This window comes from Erpetoichthys calabaricus, chromosome 2, assembly GCF_900747795.2.
Source record: "Erpetoichthys calabaricus chromosome 2, fErpCal1.3, whole genome shotgun sequence".
Taxonomy (NCBI): Eukaryota; Metazoa; Chordata; class Cladistia; order Polypteriformes; family Polypteridae; genus Erpetoichthys; species Erpetoichthys calabaricus.
The window spans coordinates 270,517,254-270,541,814 of NC_041395.2; the positions used below are offsets into that span (position 1 = coordinate 270,517,254).

Here is a 24,561-nt window from a genome sequence, read left to right on the forward strand (position 1 = left end):
ACCATTGTTGGCCTTTCCCTGTTTTAAGCTCATTGCTGCTGGAATAAAGCCTGTTTTCCTTTGATCCTTTAATGAGTAACGTAGTCTAAAAAAATTAAGTGATGGATACTGCTGTGATTTGCTGGTTAATCAGAAGGGAAGCTGTAAAAGAACTGCTAAACCCACTTGAATAAATTATTTCATATTTAAGAAATGTATTTAAATTATTTAGGAAAGATAGATTAAAGCAATAAGCATAAAGAGGTACAAAATTAGTTGCAACTAAAACTAAAGTACTGGGGTGCTGTATCTTGTTAGCCATTAGGATTGTAGTGAGAAGTCAAGCACATGACACCTTTTATTGGCTAACTAAAAAGATTACATCTTGCCTGAAGAAGGGGCCTGAGTTACCTCGAAAGCTTGCATATTGTAATCTTTTTAGTTAGCCTAAAAAAGGTGTAATTTTGCTTGGCTTTTCTCTAATATATATTTGAAAGGATACACCAGAGAATGATAAATTGACCCCAGAAAAGCACAAGAAGATACAATGAGCAATCCTGTATGAAAGCCGCCACAAGGACGGGCAGATAAGGATGTATAATATATTCCATGCTTGAACAGCTTGACTAATGCCAGGTAAGCCCTTAAATGGAGCATTTAAAGGAGGTACCTGACCTGTCAGATCGCTCAGTATGCAAAGAGGTGTCCAGTCACCTTGTTTCATTAGCAAGGCACAAGGAACATTATCCACCTTAATAAAAGGATGAGTGTCTGTGTGTTTTGTTTATCTGTGTGTATGTCCAAATAATATGTCTCTGTTGTTTAAACAGAGGGCAGCACGGTGGCGCAGTTGGGTCCTCCCTGCGTGGAGTTTGCATGTTCTCCCTGTGTCTGCATAGGTTTCCTCCCACAGTCCAAAGATATGCAGGTTAGGTGCATTGGCAATTCTAAATTGTCCCTAGTGTGTGCTTGGTGTGTGTGTGCCCTGCGGTGGGCTGGCACCCTGCCCAGGGTTTTTTTCCTGCCTTGCACCCTGTGTTGGCTGGGATTGGCTCCAGCAGACCCCCATGACCCTGTAGTTACGATATAGCGGGTTGGATAATGGATGGATGGATGGATGGATGGATGTTTAAACAGATGATGCATCACACACATTCCAACAGATGGTACATTTCAGATATTTGTTAGAATGACAACTGTAATACATTTTATTACTACTTGCATTGCAAGGTACATTCCAATAGATGTTACAATCTATTACCTAGATTCTAACCCCTCTTAAATGGGTACCACAGCTAGTAGTTTAATTACCTGATATGTACTCTTTTATGCAGTCAAAGCCCATTTGGACACCTTGTCAAGGGGGGAGGATGGCGCCCCTCAGTTTGGTTAGCAGGTAGTCAGTCTTAGACTCCCTTTCACTTACATAAAAGGCACCCTTCTGTATGCATACTATGGAATTACCAGACAGAGCAGATGCCCCTTAGCTTTATTAAGCGGTTTGCAAATAGTATTACAATACTTTGATGACGGGACGGTTTGTGGTTTGGGGTGTCTCTCAGTGTGTGCCTTGAGTTTCATAATTGACACCTCTTTGTGTTCATAACATGGACTTTACGGAGCGTGGACCCCTTAACTTTCATTAACAGTACCCCTAATGGATTGACTGACTCTGGCTTTAATCACCATTCCAGCACCCCATACAACCCCCGGAAAGATGCCACCCTGGGCAGCTGCCCATATTTCCCATGCCTAAATTCTTCACTGTTATTAATAAATCAAACTGCATGAAAACATAATATTAAATGAATTACAAAAACCTAAGAAACAACAATGACCATAAAACAAAATTTATAATCCACAATATAAATCTAACTAATCTATAAACTAAATTCAGACAGGCAGTTAGTTGGAATTTGAAAACTAGCTGCCATGCATAACTGCTATATAACTGGTAACTGCTCCAGAAAAAATGGAGGTCAATGTTTATCACAATTTTAAAAAATGTGTTTGATTTTATAGAGTTTCAATCTGGATTTAGTCACTGCGCACATTGTCAGTGTGATTTTCCTTCCACATCTGAAAACATAGCTAGTTAGGTTCACTGTCAACTCCTAGCTGACCCAAACTGAGTGAACGTACAGTTAGTGTGTTCTATGTACATGTGCCCTACAATGGACAGATGTTCGGTACAAGGCAGCTTCCAGCCTTATGAATACTTGAGATAATCGTAACCAAAAACTGACTTTTAATCAAAATGCATAAGCAGTCTGCCAAAAGGAACAAAAATGCCTCTGCATTTCTAAAGCTGGAGAAGCTTTTAAGTGTGAATTCTAATATTATGCCAATGTTTATAAATCTTTCATTGACTTGATGTTAACTTATGTTCTGCTGGCTTGGTTTGAAAATCTTAACAAGAAAAACTGGATGAATCAAACAGCAAAATGGAGCAGTAAAATAACAAGGTCCCAACAGTCAAATCTGACAGACCTCTGTAATAAGCCACCGTTGAGGAAAGCAGAGTGCATTATTTCTAACTGAACTCACTCACTGATTTTACATTTCCTTCTTTTGCCATTAGAGGTGCCAAGAGAGGTCAGGAAAGACCCTGTGTATGCCAGTGTGGTAAAGCAAGGAGTCTAAGGAACAGTATACACTGTAAGTGTGCAGGATACCCTGGAAGTTAGAGAGAATTGCAGCTATGGCAAGAATATACAGGACATTTCAAGGCTACAACCCAGCAAGTGACTGGGATGCTTGATTCTCTAAGAAAAGAGAGAAAGAAAGAGTGTGACTCCACAGAGGATAGACAAAGGTGGCAGTATAGAGCCATTAGCTGGAGCCTGGTTGGAGGATGACTACAAGAAAGGCTGGGAAAGTGTCCAATATTAACACATCTGTGCTGTAACTCGGAAGGAATGGACAGTTGAGGGGCTGGTAGAGAGATCTAGATCTTTAAAGGCAACATAAGATAAGGTACAGGCTACAGGGACACCCAGGCTCACTAGAGAGATTTTTTTAGGCTGACGTCCCTTGAGTAAAAATAAGAAGTGGCCCTAGAAAGTAGGCTAAGGCAATCTCATGGAGTCAGCAGGTGATCTGAGACAAAAGATTGACTGGCTTGGAGATCCTGTGGCTAGAAAATAGGGAGCGTGTAGGAGAGATGCCCTGTGCTTTTTGATGGAAAACAACTGGGCGAGCCATTCACTTGTTAGAAATCAGATTGTTGAGTATTCCCCAATTAGAGCAGCTGGTGTTTCTTCTGGTTCTGTTTTGCCTTTGTGTTGTCTCTATAATCTTCCATCCTCTTTGTTTTGTCAAGTAAAGCCTTTATTTTTGTTATAAATGTGGAGTCTGGTGCTCTTTATTGTGAGTTACGGTGGCACACAAAGACTCCCGTTAGAACACCTATGTCCTTTAAAGAGAATTTGGTTCTGTGAACCAAGTCATGCAATGGTGTAATGACTACTCATTTATAAAAAAACAGACCAATAACTTTGGTTGCTGGATAATGCGAACAACATATTCGTTAACACAGCTCCTATTTGAAACTGGAATGCCTTGAATCAAAATCAAGGACATCATATTTCATTTTAAAGAATGAATGACATGAATCACACAAAATATTACTGAAACATTTGTCACACAGTTGAGCAGCTGGTGATTAAAATTCACAACAAGACACTTACCATAATTATGTTGGAGATTGCTGGCAAGGGTGGTCTATGAAGAAAGCTCATAGTTGCAAATGTTGTCAGGCCGTGTCAGAATTTAAATCAGATGTTTTAGCATTTCCTGAGAAATCCTGTGAAGCTGCACTAGGGAAATGTGATAAAGAATATAATCTAAGTTTCCTGTGTTACTGTGACTAGAAAAGTAATGAGTATACAGTGACAGATGCACATCATTCCCTCGACAAATGTGTAAAATTCATTAAGAAGTTAGAATTCCTCTTATTGTACAGTATGCTATTAAGTGTTTGGTAACCCATACATACGTCATAAATATACCTATCAACATGTATATACAGTATCATATGGCATTAGGATAATTGGCTGGCGTCCCTCCTAAGGTCAGTTTCAGCTTTAACACCACAGCTACCTATAGATCCACTAACTTCTTCAGGATTAGTGGATTAGATGATGCATGAGTGGATGGATGGATGGATGGATGGATGGATGGATGGATGGATGGATGGATGGATGGATGGATTTTGAAAATTGATAGATTATAGAATATTTAGTAGATCTAGTGTATATCTTAAGTTTTTGTTTTTTTTATATTACTTTTCTGTTCAGCATTTTCTTATACTCCTTTATTATTGCTAGTTTCTTTCATTGTTTTAAGAAAGGCACTAAACCAGGACATGGCACTTCCTATCTTTCTGCATCATTCACATTGGCCTCCTGTTGTTCTGTTTATTTGGTTCATACGACCATACCCACAATATAAAAATGGATTAGAGGATGGTAGTTTTGTTCTTTGATGCACCTTCTTTGTTATCATATTCTATTGGATGTTACTCCTTATGGAAAAATAATGTTAACACTCCAACAAAGTGCTAGAACTGCTGCTTGCGTCTCTTGTCAATAAATACTTGATTAAAAGTAAAATCCAAGATGGGTGTTCTTGTTGAACCACATATTTATGGAATATCTTCTCATCTTTAAAAAGATTTTATTTACAAGTTGAGTGTTTCCTCTGAAAGTATTCCCAGGTCTTCACATTACCTCAGTGGCTTTCAGTTTTTTAGATATTTTTAGATAAACCCCATGTTTCTGATGATGTTTACAATAACAATCAGTTCCCATTTTTAACATATTGTTTATAAATTAATTATTTATTAAAGAATGAATCCAGTTAAACCTCAATGGATAGTTCTAGCTTTATGCAAGTATTTGCCATGTTTTGGTTATGTTGTAATCAGGAATCCCAAACATAGCAAAATGGGTGTGAGGCCTCCTCAAAAGACCTTAAAGGCAGGGCCATAAATTAATCAGCCTGCCCAAGGAGACTCACCTCAAATCCAGCTATCCTTAAAACTACAGGCTTCTGGCCTAGCAAACTCCAAAACTTGTCCCAGGATCTAGTAAAAGCCCCAACAGATGGATAACCAAAAAAGGAGAACATGTATGAACAAGGCTAGAATTATTTTTTAAAAAAGGATTTATTAGAAAAATAAATAAAAGCAAAAATAGGCAAAAGGGAGTTGCTTAAAGGCAGTCCAAAGCAAACAAATCCCAATCCACAATTCAGAACCAGAATCCAATAATCAGAGCAAAAAGATTAAAGAACCGGAATAAATAAAGAAATGGCAACACTCACAAAAAGTCCTTCACACTAGAATATTCACCTGCTTTTAGTTTTCTCAGCTCTGGCCTTATATATCCAGACTTGTTGTGTTTCCACCAGGGTTCCTCCTTTGCCTGGCGTTCAAATCTTTATTTTATATCTTCTTTGTTCATTTTTAATTGTTTGATTTGTATTAATTTTATTTCTGTTTATATGTATTTGATTTTCACTGTGTTTCATTGCCTGCGTTATGTTCCATTTGTTTTGTGGGTGATGCCCCAAGTGGCTGGACCACTTGCCAATCACTGCGAGGAACTGCCCTCGACCCTATAAATCCAGAACGTCTCCCCCAGTTCCTAGTTGTTCAATTGTGAATGCGCTGCGGGGGTTTGGTGAGTTTCTGTGCTTGGGATGCATTGGATATTTCAACCTTTTGCTGTATTGCTTACCATTCTTTGAATTTCTGTTTTGGAACTTGATTGCCCAGGATTACCTTTTTCTTTCAGGCAATTCCACTTTGCCTTTGTGCTCCATGGAGCTTCTTTGCAATTGGAATACTGTGTTGTGAAGAAGATTTTTTTTTATTTTATAATGATTCTACAAGGCCCTTTTTTGTCTAGTGGGGGATTTTGACTGAAAAACAATGTGGGCATTATTGGAAGAGTTTTTTGAACTTTTCCAACTTGTGTATTTTTGAACTCCTAGTTCACAGTAAGAGTGAGGGCTCAAAAGGGTGGTCCCGCCTCTTGGGACTCCACCTACAGAACACAAAGAATATAAAGACACATTGCATATTTAATCAAATAACAGGAAAAATACATGAAAGACAAATAATCATTCATAGCAATTAAAAAACGTATATTCCCATAAATATACAACAGGTGTTTGTTCTGATGTGCAGTACTATCCAAGACGTCAAGTCCTTATTGTGATATCACAGTAGTCATTGAGTTTGTTTTAATTTTGACATAGTATGTTGCTCCACAATTTGAATGAATTTGTATGAATACATGTTTTATCTTGACCTAACAACTAGTTTTGACTATATTGAGCATGACATATTGGTACTAAGGCTCCTTGTTGATTTATTGTTTTGAAAATCAAGCATACATCATCACTGTAATGCAGGCTGGAAAATGCCTCATGTATGGCTTCACAGGCAAAGCTGGGAGTATGAAAGTCTCAACCTATCCATCCATTTTTCTAATCATCTTTTCCAATTCATGGGCTAGTGCCTGTCAAAGAAGCATTAAGTTCAAGGCAAAACCCAGTCCTACAGTGGGTACCAGTCCACCAAAGGTTGTGCTTGCACATACTATCCATGCACACTCACTCATATTGGGCAAATTTACAGTTACCACTTAACCTTACCACAAATCTTTGGGATGCTGGAGAAAAACAGAACCCTGAGAAACGCCCAGGTTGGCATGGGAAGAAACTCAGTGCACAGTACCAGTGCTGCAATTCAAACACAGCAGTCTGGAGCCACTGTGCCACCATGCTTCTCCTAGGGCTCAAGCTAGAATTTGTAGTATTGGTGAAGAGCACTGGCTTTTACACTAGCAGACTCCGAGTGCTTTGATGGATACAAAGGGCTGTTGATATGATACATTTGTTGAAACAGATTTGAGTTGAAACCATGAAATTAGAAATAAGTCCCCAGAATTTAATTTTTTGTTTTAAATTATATCTCATAATATCCAGTAATTTCTAGTAGTAATTTTTTTGTTATATAATTACAGAAAAGACAAGTTCATATTTGGATGTGGCAATTAAATCTATATTTGCATTACAATTAGAAACTGAAAAATTCTTCCACTTTTTCTTAAAAACAAATTTACAGCATAATATTATTATTTTTGTAGGTATTTTGTATCGGTGGCAGTTTTGCCCATTTCTATGTAAGCTAAAGTATCCTGCTGAGCCAAGATGCACATGATGATAGTGTAAATCAATTTGTTTGCCTACCTTATTTATAAATCGTGATGGTCTGGCATGGTGCCCAGGCCTGGATCCAGAATTGCATCCCGCTAAATGGGTCTGAAAAGGGATGCTTATTGTGACAGAAGGGAGACACTAATGCACTGACACTTTTATCCAGAATAAATAAATAGATAGATAGATAGATAGATAGATAGATAGATAGATAGATAGATAGATAGATAGATAGATAGATAGATAGATAGATAGATAGATAGATAGATAGATAGATAGATAGATAGATAGATAGATAGATAGATACTTATTAATCCCAAGGGGAAATTCACATACTCCAGCAGCAGCATACTGATAAACAAACAATATTAAATTAAAGAGTGATAACAATGTATGTATAACAGACAGACAATATCTTTGTATAATGTTAACGTTTACCCCCTCCACCAAACCCCCCCGGGTGGAACTGAAGAGTCGCATAGTGTGGGGGAGGAACGATCTCCTCAGTCTGTCAGTGGAGCAGGACAGTGACAGCAGTCTATTGCTGAAGCTGCTCCTCTGTCTGGAGATGTTACTGTTCAGTGGATGCAGTGGATTCTCCATGATTGACAGGAGCCTGCTCAGCGCCTGTCGCTCTGCCATGGATGTCAAACTGTCCAGCTCCATGCCAACAATAGAGCCTGCCTTCCTCACCAGTTTGTCCAGGCGTGAGGCGTCTTTGTTCTTAATGCTGCCTCCCCAGCACACCACCGCGTAGAAGAGGACGCTCGCCACAACCGTCTGATAGAACATCTGCAGCATCTTATTACAGATGTTGAAGGATGCCAGCCTGCTAAGGAAGTATAGTCGGCTCTGTCCTTTCTTACACAGAGCATCAGTATTGGCAGTCCAGTCCAATTTATCATCCAGCTGCAATCCCAGGTATTTATAGGTCTGCACCCTCTGCACACAGTCACCTCTGATGATCACGGGGTCCAGGAGGGGCCTGAATAGGCCAAAAGCAAGGAATTATTAAATAACAAAACAATAGATAGGGATGGATAGGGATATGCAGTGTCAAAAGGCAAAGTATTATACATAGTAAATGTAAAAAGAAAAACAAGTAAACCTGGTACTTCTTTGGTCCTCACTTCACAGATGTTGAGCACTACCTACCAGATTAGATGGGTTGCCCACTTACCCATCTTCAGGTTCTCAAAACCACCCCTTAAGTCATCCCCAATGTCTCTGTCTTTGTCTTCCTCCTGTAATCTGAGCTTTTACTCTCACTTACCCCCATTAACTGTAGATGAAATTAGACTTTGTGCTTAACTTGGCATTAGACCTCATCCTGGGGTTACTTCATAGAAGGCTAGAGCACACTGATACAGTGCATTGCCACACTCACCACATGGCAAACCACCTCAGCACCATACTAGTTTGAATGGACTGGAACAGTGTGAGGTTTTTTTTTTTTACAGTGGCTGAAGTGCCAATCCTGCCACCAACCCTCAAGATTTCCCTGCAAATTGGAGGAACTATTTGCAGGGCTGGATGCATGTTAACATCATACCCAGGATGGTGAGACTCAAAAAATAGACTATGGAGACCAGAAAAGCGGAAATAACATCATACATTTTTGAACAGCTACTTAAACTTTTAATTCAAAGCTTAAATGGTGTCTTGTCATAACATTTATTACACGCTCTGGGTAAAGTGCTTTGCTTTTATGTCCTTGAATCTTAAGGTAAAAGTGAAAATATGAAGGATTTAATGGTCCTGTTGAGTGGGATCAAGTGGTTTAAATAATGAATGGATGATTTATTGGTCTGTTTGTAAATCTGGCCTGAGTAGCTAGACATACTGTATATATTAGACAAACAAACAATGCATGTTATCACTCATACATATCATACTGTATATCCACCTGTGGATTACATACACTTAAAAATGAGCATGACTGAGCCCTACGATGGACTGGCTCCTTGTCCTGGCTCCAGCTCTGTTAAAGTAACCTCCAGCTACACTTAATCTATGGTTTGGATTAATTAAGTTGGAGAATGTTATGTTATGTTAAGGTAATGCCCTCTTAATGGCAGGTGTAGGTGTAGATGTTTTTCAGGCCACTTTAAAAATCTGTTGTCTAACATAAAGAATTGGTTCTGATTACTCTGCAACTGCAAAAGACTGTTAATTAGGTTACTGGCTTTACTTTCTGTCCTTAGGTAAAAATAAAATAATGAAGAAATGTCTCAACATATTATCCTATTAATTTTGATGGCTATTTTAAGGTAAAAATAGGTTAGGGTGAGGTAAACTAAGTCATGCAATGAAAATAAAAGTGTGTGTTTTAATAATCGTTTTATATAGAGTGCACAGGGTTGTTGGGCTGACCTTAGACTTTCTCATTGTTTGGACAGGATGGTGCCTTTGTTGCGGTACATAACCTTTGTGTTCTTATTACGCTCTAATTGTGATTCTTTATATGTTCCCAAGTACACATACTCATTCTCCACACCAGCAGATCTCAACCTTTATTCCTCTGCAGTTCTGCAGTGTGCCACAAGAATGATAATGATAAAAAATAATATGTGAGCCTCCCCTACACAGGCCATGATATTTACGCTCTTGTACTTTTGCTTCAGTCTTGACCAAGGTGCTTATTTTTGAACTGTTACACTGCCTGTGTTTTTTAAAGCATAATACAAAATTAATAGACCATTTCACAAACAGCCTTTATGTTTTGATTGAATAAAAAGGGTATTCTTATTAGTGTCTGAATTTCCAATTCATAACAAAAAAAAATGGCATTCATCTTTAGGGATAAATAAATAATCTGTAATTGTCACTGCAGATATTTTTGACAATGAGAAAAGCTGCTCATTACACACTTGGCTTAAGTGTTACTTTTTCAATTAAGCATAAAATAATTACATATTTCTGAAAATAAAAAAATAAAAGTAATTTTTAAAATGCAAAATATGATGCTGCAGACATTTTTTCATAACATAATTTCAGAACCTACTTTGTTATCATCTGGATTCAGCATGTTTAACATGAGTGGAAATGCAAATACTTTTTCTCTCCACATACAACAATGAAGTCAGTGGAAAAAACAAAAGCATTGTGTAGGGCGATGGCAGCAGCCTGGTAAACAGCAGAAGGGCGGACAGTCCTGACACCTGTGCAGCTTTACAAGGTAAGCCCAGTGATGAGAGTGTCTCGTTTTGGCATCATGCTAAGACACAAAAGATCTGTATGGCAGTGAGGCATGTCACCTTCTAGTTGGGTAATTATGAGCAGCCCATTCCCATGAGTACACCCATGCTGTAGCCTGATGTTTTTGATTGCAGTATTTTGCTATTATTTTAATTATTTTCAATCATCTTGTGGTTCCCTTAGAAGTTTACTGGGTTTCTCTAGTGGGCTGCAGCCCTCAACCTCCCCAGCAGTTGAGAATCACTGCTTAAACAAACCATGTATCAAAAACTTAGTTGTCAATTTGAAAAAGACCTGGGCGGCTGTCCTGGGTATTAATGTCAATAATCACTGTTTTTTTTTGGAGTGCATAAATTCAAGTAATGTTTTTTGCTACTATTAACAAAAACTTCAGTTGTTTTGCAGTGAATTTTAGTATATAGACAGAATGACACCTAGTTAATTGTCTGTTTCTGCCTTGTGCCCCATGTTGTCAGGTTAGGCTTCATCTCCCATGAGCCTGCATGGTATGTTATCTCACTTTGTAATGAGTCAGGGCTATCTGCATCCTGTTTATCTGTTTGTTTATGTAAATCTATCTTGTTGGTGGGGTTAAATAGGTGGCAGGGTAAAGAATCTGAAAGGGTCCATAGGAGATGGTCAAGAATTAGAAGGGGTAATGGTAAAAGGTCAAGTGGAATGATGAAAGGACATGGGATAAGTTAAAGGAAAAAGAATCAGAGATTTGGAATCTGAACTTGACGACCTCCTCAGTATTCAGGATGTCCTGGTGAATCCTCATTTGTGATGTATTTGGAAAGGAAAAGTGCTGTGAGTGGGCTTGGATGGAGCGTGAAGATGCCTGCTGGTAGGCCATTCAAATGTTGGGAGAACACTCTACCACTCATCTTATCATCCATTTTTCACAAATTAGACTGGTTTTCTACATAATCATTTATAAAGACTGCACAGTTTGTTTATACCTGGATGTTCATTAATTTCTTATTATTATCATCATGGATTGTAACTTTTAGATGCCGGGGTAATATTCATAAGTATATGTAAGAGGGGGTGGCATGGTGGCGCAGTGGTAGCGCTGCTACCTCGCAGTAAGGAGACCTGGGTTTGCTTCCCGGGTCCTCCCTGCATGGAGTTTGCATGTTTTCCCCGTGTCTGCGTGGGTTTCCTCTGGGTACTCCAGTTTCCTCCCACAGTCCAAAGACATGCATTTTAGGTGGATTGGCGATTCTATATTGGCCCTAGTGTGTGCTTGGTGTGCGGGTGTGTGTGTGTTCTGCGGTGGGTTGGCGCCCTGCCTGGGATTGGCTCCTGCCTTGCGCCCTGTGTTGGCTGGGACTGGCTCCTGCAGACCCCCGTGACCCTGTGTTCGGATTCAGCGGGTTGGAAAATGGATGGATGGATGGATATTTGAGAGGGTCTGTAAATAAGGTTTTGGACTTGTATGGTTTCTGTCCATTTCCTTATATATATATATATATATATATATATATATATAGAGGAGTTCTCAGCCTGCTCACTTCGCTCGCCAACCCCCCTGGCCTGCGCTATGCTCCAGCCATTTTGTGTCTCTGCCTCTTGTATTGTGAAGAGGGGGGCTGAACGTACCCCAAGGAGACGCAGTCGCTCCTCCAAAACCCCCTCTTAAACGGTGGTTCAATGGGAAACAAAATACAGTTTTTATTTTACCTCCTCTCTTTGCTTGATCAGCTGCTGGCTTGCTGCTGCTGCCGGGCCGCATGATCTACATCTTGTGTGGCGCTTCAAACATTTAAAATCTTGTACAGCAGCTGTCCTACTCTTTGTCTTTTATTTCCGGTCCCAGGCGTGGTTAAATCTCTTGGCACAAAGTCTTGTCTCGCGGGACGCGAGTTCTTGGTATTTTTTAGTTTATAATTTAAAAACGGAATAAGAATCTGAAAGAATCTGAAAATTAAAGTTCGATAAATTCTGAAAAGAATGATACCAAACATATATATGTAGGTTTTAAAATAAGCCCGATTTTAAGCATGACAAAAAATGTGACATAAAAACGTCACATAAAATCATTGCACTTTTAGGCTTAGAATTTTATATATATAGAGTAGATATATATTATATATCCATATTTTCATTTCACCATCATGCTGTTCTGGGGGTGGTGGCATATAATTGTAGCACCTGTGATTTATCTATTTAAATTAAGCATTAGCACTTTATATTGTTTTCGATAATGAAGCCTAGTAATTATAAGTCAAATAATGGCAATATCATTTTCAATATTGATATCATCCCGAGTCCTCCCTGCGTGGAGTTTGCATGTTCTCCCCGTGTCTGCGTGGGTTTCCTCTGGGTGCTCCGGTTTGCTCCCACAGTCCAAAGACATGCAGGTTAGGTGCATTGCCGATTTTAAATTGTCCTTAGTGTGTGCTTGGTGTGTGTGTGTGTGCCCTGCGGTGGGCTGGCGCCCTGTCCAGGATTTGTTTCCTGCCTTGCGCCCTGTGTTGGCTGGGATTGTCTCCAGCAGACCCCCGTGACCCTGTAGTTAGGATATAGCGGGTTGGATAATGGATGGATGGATATTGATATCATACATACAATTGATGAAGTGCTTTGATGATACTTTGTATTGTATGTAATGTGGACATAATGGGTGTAATGATACTTCCCTGTGACATCCTTATTTTAATAGTGATGGATAAGGACAGAGATATCCTGACCAACAGCAGGCCAGTGGTATACAGTATATCAGTTGATCCAATTGCTGCTCACATGCACATTCATATGTCTGCACCTTCACTGAATGAAAGCAGACTCCAAGAATATTGTTCATGTGATTGTGTTAGATGTATCCATATGTTTTAAGAGTGGCATTAAAGACAAATGGCGATATAATATGCAAAAATATACATGATTATAGTGCTTTCAAATTTAAGTAAACTATCCTACATGTCAGTCAATTGACAAGATGTCAGTTTAGCATGCGTGGAAAAAAAACATATTCCCTTCTGTAACCGGAACCAAATGCACAGTTCTGCTGTTAAAAGTTTTCAGTTTCCAGCAATGGAGTGGCACGGTAACGCAGTATTTGTGCACTGCTCTTTCACACCTTCAGAGACCTGAATTTGATTAGCCACCTGTTCATTGTGTATGGGGAACTTGTACATCCTCGTATATCCATGTGGGTTTTCCTCCAGGCGCTCTTGCCATAACCTAAAGACACACACACAACAGGTTCATTGACAACTCTAAACATACATAGCGTGAGTGAGTGTGGATATGTGCCTGAGAGTGTCCTGCGATGGACTAGTATAACTAGAGTTAACTATGATTCTGCTGGGATAGGCGCTCCAGCCCATGTGATCATGATCTAATTAAGATGTTCAGTGCTGAATGAATGCCAGATATGTTCATTTTTTCACTAAGTACTGTGGCTACAAACTAACTGAATTTCTTACAGGATGAAACAAATGACATCTGTGGAAATTTAACCTAACAATGTATGCTTATTCTGTCTGCAGGTGCCTTTGTATGCAAGATGGTCCCATTTGTGCAGAGCACAGCCATTGTGACTGGCATTCTAACCATGACATGTATTGCAGTGGAACGCTACCAGGGAATCGTTTATCCACTCAAAATGAAAAGACAGTACACATCTAAAAGGGCCTTCAAAATGCTGGGTAGGGAAACCCCTAACTAAAAACTTTTTTTCTCTTGCACATTTTTCATATTTCTACCAAAAATGGATACACAGATATATGCTTTCTTAACATAAAATTGTTTCTTTGTGATGTTTTTTCACAATGCATATCCAGACTCCAAGACCAGACTGTTTCTAATGAGTTTGCATGTAGTTTGTGTGAGGAACTTGCAGATTTGGGTGCGACTGCCGAACCTAATCTGATGTGGGAGACCTTCAATGACAAGACCCTGAAGGTTGCTGAGGGTTGTGTTGGTGTTACCAGTGTTCCCAGAAGGAGGTGTTTCATCTCGCAGGGCACCCTGGATATCATTGAGAGGAGTCGCAGCGCACTGCTCAATGGCAACTCTGGTCTGTACCGGCAACAGAGAAGGATGGCTGCGAGGGCTCTGAGGGCAGATAAAGAGGCATTTGTTAGAGGAATCTGTGAGCAAGTAACACACCATCTGTGGTCTAGTGACCCACGTCCTGTTTACAGAGGAATCGAAGCATTACGCACATCCGAATCTGTTCCTCAGAGAGTCGAAAATGAAATACATCAGAACAGGAAAACAAACATTTTGACTCTTCAGCATTTCTAGATAGATGTTGGTTAATTAATTTCTTGTGAGTTGGCTTACCCTATTGCTCACCAGCATTCTGTACCTGGCATTCCCTTTTCCACCCCCCACAATTCTTCTCAAGCTATGCCCTCTCTCCCTTTGGTCAGTTGAGTACTTGCCAACTCAACACTCAAACTCCATGCCGGAGTCACTTCTGGCCACAGAGAGACGTCAGTTCTATTTGACAAAGCTTTAACTCTTTATACCTTAAAGGACCAGGGGCCTCATGTATAACGCCGTGCGTAGAATTAACACTATACCATGGTGTACAGACAAAAGTGGAAAAAAATCCAGATGCATAAATCTCTGCGTACGCCAACTTCCATGTTCTTCCGCTACATAAATCCCGGTCAGCGTGAAAAGTAATGCACGTGCACACACCTGCTGTCCCGCCCCAACTCCTTCCAGAATTATGCCTCTTTGAATATGCAAATCAATATAAATAGCCATTAAGCTCAGCCTTCTGTGAAAAGACAATGGCAAAAGCACGGGGGAAAATAGAAGAATTTCAACGAATACCAAGTGGAGGCAAGGAAAAACAGTGGTTTAAACAGTGATATAATCAACAAAAGGAAGTTTTATACATTACAATTTGAGCATGGAAACAGGCTTATGCAACATTTTTGTGCGTACGCACTATTTATACATGATGCCCCAGGTCTGCAGTTGCCTGTATTCCCTGAGTGACAGCATTGTTCCACATATTCCCTTCTGTAACCACAATGTCCTCTAGCATCCCAAAAGTGTTACTACATCTGGCGCATTGTCCTCAGCCTTTGTCTCACCCTTAAAGGCTTATTCAACACTGATAGCAGCTGGCCTGTCCGCCTCCCAACAACTGTTTCTCCAAGGATAACAATTCCTCTAAGTGTAGACCTCCCAATGCTCAACTATATCAATTCTTCTAAGTGTACCAAGAGTATTGCCATTGCCAATGTGTTACCAACAAGAGTCTTTTATGACCCGGTCCCTGTCCTGTGCCATCCTTCCTTGTCTGCAGTCAGCTTCCCAACTGGAAACACACCCAAAATCCATTTAATTTAATTTTATAGTATTTTTATTGTGTGTTGTCTGTGCTTTTTTTGTATATGATGAAAAGGAAAGAAAGAGTACAGCAGTAACATTTAATATTTCTGTTTTTGTATATTATACATATATTCTTTATATATTGTACGCTAAATAAAAAGGAAGTAGACATTTCCTGAGGTATACCTGTATTCATTGCGAATTTAGAAGTTTAAATGAGTAATCATTACACATAAGGCTCCAAACACATGACCAGTCTGGCTGCACATTTTCTGACATTGCCTTAGAGGGCACTCCACAGTTTCAGTCTTATAGGTCAACGTTTAATTGAATCCCTCTGACAAACATTTAGTGCATACAACAAACTGGCTGGAGTCCTCTGATCCAAGACCAGCCAGGAGCAGCGCAGTATCCTCTTTCACACTCTCACTAGAAATACTGTGAAAGTCTGGTGAAGCTGGCTTACTTTCTCATTTGTACACTGAATATTCAAAGACAGGTTGTCTGTGTTTGACACCCTGTAGCACAACCTTTCACCTGTAAATTAATTTCCTGTGCAACACTTTAATTGGCAAGCAATTTTGATATTTAGGTCCAACTTTTTAACTTTCATAAGGCTGACAGTGTTTTTTCATTTGATATTATCTGGGATACGTTTGATTATTCATTTGGTTTGATTTCACTGCTGCCTCACAGCTCTAAAGAACTGAATGTAAATGTTAGCCCATCTCTGGCCATTGAGTGTGTACATTCTCCTTATGCCACTACCTCTCTGTCCTTTACATATCAAAGAGGTGCACGGCTCTAAACTCAGTGTGAGTGAGTGAGCTTCCTATGTAAGACTGATGCCCACTTTGCACCAGATACCAGTGGTGTTGGTTTTAGCCCTATATCAATCTTCAATGAAAAAAAGCAACGTGATGGGCACTTGATGTGACCGATCACAACAAAGTTTCTGTATTTTGCTGTCAGCTTATACATTATAATCTTAAAATTATTTTTTAATTAATCTCCTATTTCTGCTTGTACCCAAATCATTTTACTATGAATTATACAATTTGTTTGAATAAACAGACACTCTAGAAGGCAACTTCAAAATATCTTAAAAAAAATGAAACCTCTCTTATGTATTCAAATAATACAATAAAATTCTTTTCACTAGTATTTTATTATAATGATGAGACCTTTACTGCTGAATCATTGCATAGCAATATGCCAATTTATTCTAATCTGCTATACCCTTATGATAAAGTAGTAGTATTATACTATAGTAGGTACTGTAGCTATAGAGAGCTCTACGTTTATGGCCAGAATCTCACTTCCATGAAAAATGAGCAGATGGACTGATCTTTTCCAATATTTAGCATACTAATATTTCTCGTAACTCATGTTTTATTTATATGTAATGATGAAAACTGTATGAGATAAGAACAGTATGCATAATGCAGACAGTAAAAAAGTCAGCATAAATTCTAAGGCAGTGTAATATTAATGTTAATAATAATCACGTTTCTAAATCCAACACATACCTTTTGAAATTTCTTTTGACATGCACAAATCTAACATGGAGCTTTTGAAATTATTTTCCACAGTTAAGATTCTGTTTGTACCTAATATAGGAAGTGGCGGTCTGCATGTTCTGTTACTGCTCTTATCATTGGTTATTGGTCCTGATGTATATTGTGAGTGATGTCTATAAAACATTCAGCTTGCTGAATTTTTGAGGTAAATCCTCATTTCTTAATCTTTGTATCTTTAACATTTCTTCACTTACCCTGGACAAGGCACATCTGCAAATGAACAAGCCAAATTTCCCTCTTAGGACAAGTCAAGCAAAATGACACCTTTTACTGGCTAACTAAAAAGATTACAATATGCAAGCTTTCAAGGCAACTCACTCAGATTTTGATCTAAAGCTTTAATTAAAGTAACAAGTGATGCAATAAAAATATTATATAGAGCAGAAAATAACCTCAGTGCAACTGTATTTAATAGAAATTGCAAAAGAATTGTTCACAGACGTAGAAAAATGTGTATAATTGAAATGTCATTATTCAGAATGAGTTGTTTTGTGACAAGACTGGTTAGAAGTCTGCAACCATGGAAACAAAGAGAAATGACAATAAATCTCTTCATTGTCCGATGTCCATATGAAGTAGTCTATCAGAGTAATCTTCTTTAAATATATGTGCTCTTATGCACAACAAAGTACCTACAATAATGTTTATTTCTCATTGCATCCTCAAAGATTAAAAAGCATAATGCCAAGGGATGTGGACGTAGCTTTCAAATAAATATTAAACCTGAAAGGTCTCTTATGCCTAGGCAAATAGGAAAAAATCATTTATTTGCAGAAAATTCAATACCTGATGTAAACACACACACCAGATGACTACCACCTGAACCCCATGTGTGACCGAGGGTGAGCAGCTCTGGCAGTGCAGTTGACTGAAGTGTTATGTAAAGAATGTTGGCAGATAAGAAAGAAATGAAGAGTGGAGATAGAGGAGAGTGGGGGGCGGCTGACTTGGATGGTGAATGTGCTAGCTTATTGTTCCTCAGACTTCTTCTGAAGATACTAAACCTTTTAGAAACATACTGTATATATCCTATAGCTTTCTTATAAAATATTTTTTGCATGCTTGGAAATGAACATTTTCATTGTTAATTGTTAACTAAATTAATTTAGTACACCTCCCAAATGTGTTTTTTTAATTAATTTGTTTGAGGTTTAGACTTCTAAAAAACAGAAAACAGTGTAATCAGTTATTCATGCCTGTAGTTCAGTACATGGGGATGTGGGCTTTCCGAAATACAACATAATATAAGATAACATTCTCATACCTGCTAATCAAATTCAGGATTACTGGGGGCTACAAACTATCCCAGCAGCACTGGGCAGGACCAGCCCGGAAGATGGTGTGAGTCCATCACAGGGTCTTCTCATGCATACACCCACACAGTGGTCTATTTAGAATTGCCAGTTACTCTAGCCTTGTCTTTGGGAATATGGGAGGAAAATCAACATGGACATGGGGAGGACATAGCGACTCCACATGAACAGCGACTAGACGCAGGACTAAAACCTAGGCCACTAGGTCCAGAAGCCGGATAGGGTATCTTTGGTGCCACTGTACCATGTTTTTTGTATTTAGTATATTATATCCACAACCTTCTGAGCAGATAAATAAAAAGAAAACCATGTACTAACAGAAAATAACCGAGACTGGGAATTGGTCCCTAAAGGGTAAACTCTTGCTACAAGAAATCTTACCACTTTCCAGACCTTAGCCTTGAGTGACAACAGACATAATGTAAAGATCTGTGGAACTCCCAGTATCCCTTAGGAAAAAGCTCATTTATGCCCATGTGTTTTAGAGAGATTTTAAAGCAAAGCACTGGACATCAAAGTCAGATGTTCCTCAGTATAGCAGAATATCCATAAATGGAGAAAATTTAAGATTAGTGCTAGTCTTTCCAAAAGCAGGACGCCCCATCAAACTCGGCCTAGTATTAAGGGATACAGACCGAGCCAGCATTCTCATCTATTTGTAGAGTGAAACTTCTTGAACAATGTGCTCTGTATGATTTAGATCAACTTAGTGTAATTTTGTCCCAGTGCCAGATGTTATATTTCACAAATAACACACCACTGAATGGGAGAAAATCTTGCCAACTATACCAAAGTTCAGTCCTTTTGGGTTGCCATGGCTGTAGGTTTTTATATAAACCAATTTCACAAACAGTGTGCCGTTTTTACCTTTAATTGATCTCAATGTTTAGTTACTCATGAATAATTTTATTCGCTAGCTTTAAATACCTGTGTTTTTTTGCTGTTTTTTTATGTACTAATTTCTGTACTGTGTATTCTCTAAATTGTGTCCAAATGCTAATGAATGGCAATGACTAGCACAGACACAGGTGCAAATAATAATAATAATAGTAATAACAATAATAATAATAATAATACTGATTGCTAAAGAGGAGCAATAACTTCACTCCCAGTTTCACCTCCCTGCTCATTAAGACTCGTTTCTTACAAATGAGCAGATACTTGAATGGGACACTGAAGTCATCGCTCTCCTTTAGTGTTCAGTGTTGTCAGTATTTGAATACAACTAAGGAAGAAAACTCTTTAGAAAATAGGGAAGGAAAAAAATGGCAATGGAAATGTAAGTATTTAAAGATTTGGCAAAAATACAAATATTTCGGAACTTCTCAGAATATGTGAAACAAAAGGAAAGCTCATTAAACAATTAAAACTAAGCATGCTGCACTGACTTTGAAACTGTTAAAAATAAAAAGCAGCAGCCACCAGGACTGAACTTTGGGACCACAGAACTATAGCATATGCTGCTAGGAACGTCCAAGTTTGGAGTTGCCATGTTTGTACCGAAGCCAGGGCTGCATGGACTTCTGCTGTAGGAATTTGGTTTTCTGTTTAATCAGTAATTGGAAAGTCTCATTTTTGAGTGTTATTTATTTGATTAAATCACTTTAATTTACTCAGGGTACTGAACTTCTGACACATTTCAGATACCTTATGGTAAAAGATACAATACTTGCTTTCTCACAGCAGTGAGATTATAATCATCCTGTACTGAAGCATAACATTTGAAGAGAATAAATAATATTGCATGTGATCATTTCAAATTTATACTGAAATGACTTCATAGACAAACAAGAAAAAAAAATCTGAAAATTAAAAAAGAAAGCAGGAACAAAAACAGATAAAACAGGATTCAGACTCCCCGAGCAAAAGAGTAGAAGAGCCAACAGCATAAGCAAAAATAGTTAACGAAACAAAACAAAGAAGGGAGAATGTCCTTTCCCCCAGATATAAATGCTTATTCTACAATTTTATTAATTAAATCTTACCTTATTTTTAAAAGGTTTTGAACAGATCGCCTAAGCGAGAATTAATTTTTTTCCAGTTTCAAATATTAACATTAGTTACCCCTTGGGGATGAATTAGAAATTTTATTATAATTCAGTATACAGTGCAGAGTGATGCTTATTTTGTAGTTCTACTTTAAAAATATACTGCTGATCTTACGTGTGCTGTATACATTATGTATTTCAAAGTAATATATTTGTTATTTTATTCAAAGGGGGTAGCATAACTGTACAATAGTTAGCATTGCTGCTTTACAGCCCCACTAGCTCATGGGCCATTGACTCATCTGATGAATGTGTGGAGTTGACATGTTATCCCCATGTTTATGTTTGTTTCCTCCAGGAGCTCAGGTTTCTTACCACATCAGAAAATGTTTAGCTCAGATTGAGTGGTGCCTTCTTATTTTGGTTCAATGTGAGTGAGAGTGACTTTTCGATTTCTGAAGACCCATCCAGGACTGGTTCTTACTTGTGTGTAATGTTGTCAGGATAGACTCCAGGTCCTTGTACAAGGTTTAGAAGCAGAAAGATGGATGGGTGAATAAAAAAGACAGTTAATATTTGCTTTTGCTTAAACACATTGTTATCTATATTACTAAATGACAGTTTAATTTATGCACGGACGGCGGACGCACCGCATGCGCACTGTGCCTCAGAGTCAAACCCAGCGGCTTCCCAGAGTCAGTAGGTGGCGCCCAAACAACACAACCTGTGAACTAAACCTGCTCTAATCCACTGTGCCAGCAGTTGGTGTCCACAGAGGCAAAAGAGTCACGGCTCCAAATGGAAAGAGCTCAACGATTAGTAATACAAAACCGAGCCCGTAGTTCCCAGAGTCAGTGCGTGGCGCCCAAACACCACAACCTGTAAACTACACCTGCTCTAACCCACTGTGCCAGCAGTCAGTGTGTGTAAGTTGGAGTGTGCTTCCTAACAGTAAACGACTTCTACCTAACAACACAGCCACAGAACAACAATGACGAGACCGCATGGATAAAAACAATACCCAGAGGCTCCTACGACGCGTTTCAGACACACCAGAAGCAAAGACGTCACGGCTTCACAATGAAAGAGCTCAACTAACGAAAATACAAAACGAGCCCGTATGAATAAACACGATGAACGAACGCGCCCACAACGCGCTTTTGACACAGCACAGGCAAAGGAGTCACGGCTCCAAATGGAAGGAGCTCAACGATTAGTAATACAAACACGAACCCGTATGGCTACGACCTGTAAACGAGCCCGTATGGATAAAAACAATGAACGAAGGCGCCCACACAAAGAAACCGCTTTAGTACAAATATGTTTATTTAATTAAATGAAAACTTTACCTTGGCTACGACCTGTGAACTAAACCTCGGGTAAAGTGTGCACGCCAGGTTGTACAGCCGCCCGAACGCGACCGCCCACACCACTGCATATACCACGTTCGTTTAGTAATGTAGCCCTCCATGCCCAGATCCGCCGCCATGGTCACTTCAGCACGCAAATCCGCTGCCGTCAGCAAACTACTTCTCGCTGATGACACAGCCATAGAGAAACAAAAAAGAGACTGCATGGATAAAAACAATAAATGAAGGCGCCTACAACGCGCTTCTGAAACACCAGAATCAGATGAGTCAAAGCTCCAAATAGAAACCACTTTAGTACAAATATGTTTATTTAATTAAATGAACTTTCCCAGGATGCACCCACCCTCCATGATATTTCATTCCTCCAAGTATCGGAAGTGATTGCCATTCTTGGATTTGCGATTCTTTCGAGAATCGCGGGCTTGCTGGTATGTTTCTAAACTACACAAAAATCAAAAATATTTCCATTGCTCTTTTGTATGACCAGAAATGAGCATCAGAAAATTGACATTTTCCTGAATTGTCAAATCCTCAGGTTTAATAAGCTGAGCAGATAGTAATAATGGATTTCCTCCTTCTGCAGCTGTTTCATTGGCACAGAGCTCTGTGTACACAAGCTCAGTCCAGAGAGTAAACATTGACTTGAAGACACAATAAACCGAATGTGCAGGCAGAAGCCATTCAGGCCAAGTATCCTCAGAAAGAAATTAAAGAGTTGCATTTTGGGTAAAGAAAATACAGATGAATAGCATTCTTTCTTTGAGCTCCTGCTGTACAAAGCAGCTCCTAATGCCATGTGCTTTCTAATTTCCACAACCCCAAAGCTTGGACCAATTTATCTTATTGGCCACTTCACCATGCCATAATGTGGCACACTAATGTTACAGTACTATCTCCTTTGCACTTTTACCATGTATTTAATGACAACTTCACTTCAGCTTCCAGAGTGTTTTGTCTGCTTTTAAAATAAACCAGCTGAGCAAAAGTCTAAAACACATAAGCGTCACTGAGGACTTAGAAGCTCATATCCTGATAAATTTAATAATGGGAATAAAACCTAAGCTAATAACTCCTGATATAATCTCACTTTCTAACAACAATAGCAGAAGAAATCCTCCTGTAGTAATTCACAGAGAACAATTAAAATCAGTTAAGACTGCAGTTTATGCCTTCATGATTCATATTTAGCCAGGGTACTACACATACTGCATTGAAAAGTGTCTTCAACCCAGACAATAGCCTGAAATTAAAATTGATTGTGTTCTATACATTTATTTTGATACTCTGAAACTAAATATAGTGCCTTAATATCATAACCTGATCCTATGGAGTATGTTATTAATTATGCTTGTATACTGTATACTATTGTTATTTATGATTTGCACCATTAATATTTCAAAGTGTATTTTTTACACTACGTATCCATTCTAACCTGTTTCCTCTTACACGACACATATCTACCAATATTTGTGTTTACTGTATATAATTATTGTACATTGCCAAAATAAAATTCCTATTCACTAATCCATCCATCCATCCATCCATTATCCAACCCCCTATATCCTAACTACAGGGTCACGGGGGGTCTGCCGGAGCCAATCCCAGCCAACACAGGGCGCAAGGCAGGAAACAAACCCCAGGCAGGGCGCCAGCCCACCGCAACCTATTCACTAATATCTATATATAAAAAAGATAAAACATCTAGCATCCAGGTGAAATGTTGTGTAGCTTCACAAGAGTGTGACAATGTCCAATAAATAAAGGAGACGAGAAGCAAAAACAAAAACGGATGTTAGGACTAGAATGTCCGATGAACAAAGGCAACAAGATACACAAACAAAGTGGGATGTGAGATTGAACATAAATGCAGAACATGATTGAAACAGATGGATTTACCATTGCACCATTACATTCATTTTAATAAACAAATGTTTCACTATGCTAGTTATTTATATAATCAAATTTAGGGTCACATCAAATCCAAGCAAAACTGTAATGATGATGATAACAATAGTAATAACAATAATAAAATAATATTCTCAGACTTGATTAATCCAGTTCAGGATTTCATGTTGATGAAGCCTTTCCTGGAAGAATTGGATGTAAGGCATGGATTAGGCCTGAACAGGTCACCAGCCCATCAGAGCTCCCACTCATGAACACAGGGCTAATTCAGAAAGATCACTTAAAATAACACATATGTCTTTGTAAATGAGGATGGAAAACTGAAGAAAATCTCACAGAAACATGCAGATTCCATATGGACAATGACCAGATATGAGATTTGAACCTTGATCACTAGATCATTGCATCAGCAGTAATAACTACTGTGCCACTATTATAATAAAATTATCAGTAAAATTGAAGTGATATATATATATAATGTTCACAGAAAACCTAAATTAAATTAAGTCACTTAATTATGATTATTATTATTGTTAAACTGGCACCATATCTGTGGTGGTTTGTGCCTTGTGCTCAAAGCTTCCTATATTGGCTCCAGCCTATGATGCTAACCTGGATTCTGAGCAAATGGATGTATGCATTATTATTATTTATTATCTGGCAACTATTTTTCCTGACAAAATCAATATACAGTGTG

General features: G+C 38.7%; 1 protein-coding gene across 1 annotated transcript in view; it reads left to right on the forward strand.

The window, feature by feature from the left end:
- The window catches only part of LOC114645596 (pyroglutamylated RF-amide peptide receptor-like), a 95,577-nt gene that overhangs the window by 55,002 nt on the left and 16,014 nt on the right, over positions 1-24,561 (forward strand). The window contains exon 2 of the mRNA XM_028793431.2: positions 13,902-14,060. Coding sequence (XP_028649264.2) covers positions 13,902-14,060 — 159 coding nt within the window. The remainder of the gene's footprint in view (positions 1-13,901; positions 14,061-24,561) is intronic.